The 2,198-nt window shown below is 49.9% G+C and overlaps 1 protein-coding gene across 1 annotated transcript; it reads right to left on the bottom strand.

Annotated features, from left to right (window-relative positions):
* Positions 1 to 423: 423 nt before the first annotated feature.
* Positions 424 to 981, bottom strand: LOC120695427. Its single transcript, XM_039978681.1, has one exon. It carries the CDS (start codon positions 979 to 981, stop codon positions 424 to 426), a length of 558 nt encoding a protein of 185 aa, XP_039834615.1.
* Between the last annotated feature and the right edge of the window lie 1,217 nt (positions 982 to 2,198).

Here is a 2,198-nt window from a genome sequence, read left to right as displayed (position 1 = left end):
CAACACATATGGAGGTGTGATGCGAAATGAAATCTGTTGCAACTAGATAATGATAAATATGTATTTTAGATGTGTTAGAATATTTAATAAATGAAAGAGGATGTGTGATGATAATTCTAATTATTCGCTATAAGACGTATTTTTATATTAATTATAATTAGCATACGTGGGAGTATGTTAGTTTTGCATTACTATGCAGTGCATGTGTAGCAATGTGCAGAACGCTTTGTTGCCGCACCACATAAAAGTGATCATATTATGCTTCCATCAAAACAAGTTCTTCATGCCCTCCAATCCCTACCTGCTACCAAAATCTTAGCATCTCACGCGCCCACCTTCTACTATTGTCTCCCAACTCATCAGCAGTACTAGTATCTTCATGCATGCTTACATCACTCGAGCAAACTACAAAAACTGAGATCACTAGAAACTAAGGTTCATCCGGCTGCGACATCTCCTGATGAACATATCGCAGGCCTCGTCAATGTCATCTTCCATGCTGAACTCCAACCCTTGAGCCTCCCGGTTGCTCCTGATGATCTCGATGACCGAGGTCTCATCGAACACATCAAGATCAAGATCATCCTGCTCATCGTCTTGGACATCATCATCATCCTCACCGTTGCAAACATCGTCATCGTCGAAGAGGGAGGTGGTCCAGTCAGGGTAGCCATGATAATCTTCCTCAAACACTGCCACCTCAAACAGACCAAGGCGAGGAGCCTCGCCGCCATGATCACCAGCTGCCTCTTCGCCCGCCGCCGCCGCCTTCTTGTGCGGAGCGAGAGCCTTGCCGCCGTGCTCCACCGCGGCCTGCCTGGAGAGCCCGTGGATCTGGCGAGACACTGCGCGGACCATCGCCATCCTGCGGCGCAGCGAGGCCAGGATGATGAGCTTCGTCCTTAGAGCGTCAGTCTTGCTCTTGAACGACGTCACGGCCTTCTTCAGGAGGTTGGGGCAGCTCTTGCTGATCTTCATCATCTTTGATGTGGGGAGCCGGTGAAGCTGCTTGTCGATCAGATTCACTAAGGAGCTGCTGTGACTCAGGCTAGGCATGAGTTTGTAATTAAGGCCAGTGAGCTCCGGTCTCCGGATCGAGATGAGAGATGACTAGTACGCTTGAGGGGCATGGGCCATGTCCGGAAGCCCCATGTGGGTACTTATAGCCAGGAACCAGGAGCACTGAACTGTTCAAGTTGCAATTTAATTTGCTCGTGTCAAGATCAAGCTTTCTTTCATGGTTGCTTTACTTAGAAAAATGGAAGGGCCTTTGGTGGTTAGCTCAAAGCATGAAAGGCTTTCTTTTCCATGGTAGCTTTACTTAGAAAAATATATGGAAGTGTCTTTGGTTAGGTCAAAGCTTGAAACTTGAAAGACGCAGTTGGAGAATGGAAGTCCCGACGCAAGAAAAGGAAGCAAAGTGCGAGAAAACAATGATATTTGAAAAAGAATTGCGATTAGGTAGGAACTAAAGGAGAACTGAAGGTTGGCTCCTGCTGATCCCTATATAGTTTGTCGTTAACTAGGGTGGATTAGTAGCCGTGAACCGTGATGGCATGGCTGCTCCCACCATCAACCAAAGAGAAGAGACCACTTCTTCTTCTGACCATAACGCGCAAAGAACGCCGAGTGGGGGAAATGCTGCTTTCCTTGGCTGTTTCCGAGCGATCCATGCGCCCAGTTGCCCGATGGGGCAGGATGAAAGCCTGAAAGTTCTTCCAGCACCCCAGATCGTGCGTTCCCACGGCGAGCAGAAATGCCGCCCTCGGCTTCAGTTTCCGATGCTTTTTACCCCCTTTTTGTGCAGCGCTTCTACTGTGTTCTTCATTCCATGGGCGCGCGCTTTGCGGCTCGTCAACACAGAAAATTAAAGCCGCCGGGGATCGCGTGATCTTCTCGTCTTTTGGCATCCAAGATGGTGGCTCGCGTCGCGTTGCTTCGCGCCCTTGCACTCGGGCGCTGCGGCGGAGTGGGATCCGCTAGCTGCTGCCGCCTGGAACCGCACGTGCCCCCCGTGCGCGTGCTGTTGAAACTGACGACAACACGGCGCGCCTGCTGGCTTCCAAAGTGTTGGTGTTGGTGATCAATCATATATGCCCCCGACGAGTAAAGGGAAATCATAATCTCTGGTGGAGAACTCCATTACTGGACGGGGGTGAAAAGAAATAAAGAAACCTAGCTAGAAAAGGCGCCGGCGG

Source organism: Panicum virgatum, chromosome 2K (assembly GCF_016808335.1).
Source record: "Panicum virgatum strain AP13 chromosome 2K, P.virgatum_v5, whole genome shotgun sequence".
Classification (NCBI taxonomy): Eukaryota; Viridiplantae; Streptophyta; class Magnoliopsida; order Poales; family Poaceae; genus Panicum; species Panicum virgatum.
This window is presented reverse-complemented; position numbering and strand designations above follow the sequence as displayed.

Bases quoted from the DNA above. Each gene is read 5' to 3' on its own strand.
- LOC120695427 (XM_039978681.1), bottom strand. From the start codon at position 981: ATGATGAAGATCAGCAAGAGCTGCCCCAACCTCCTGAAGAAGGCCGTG.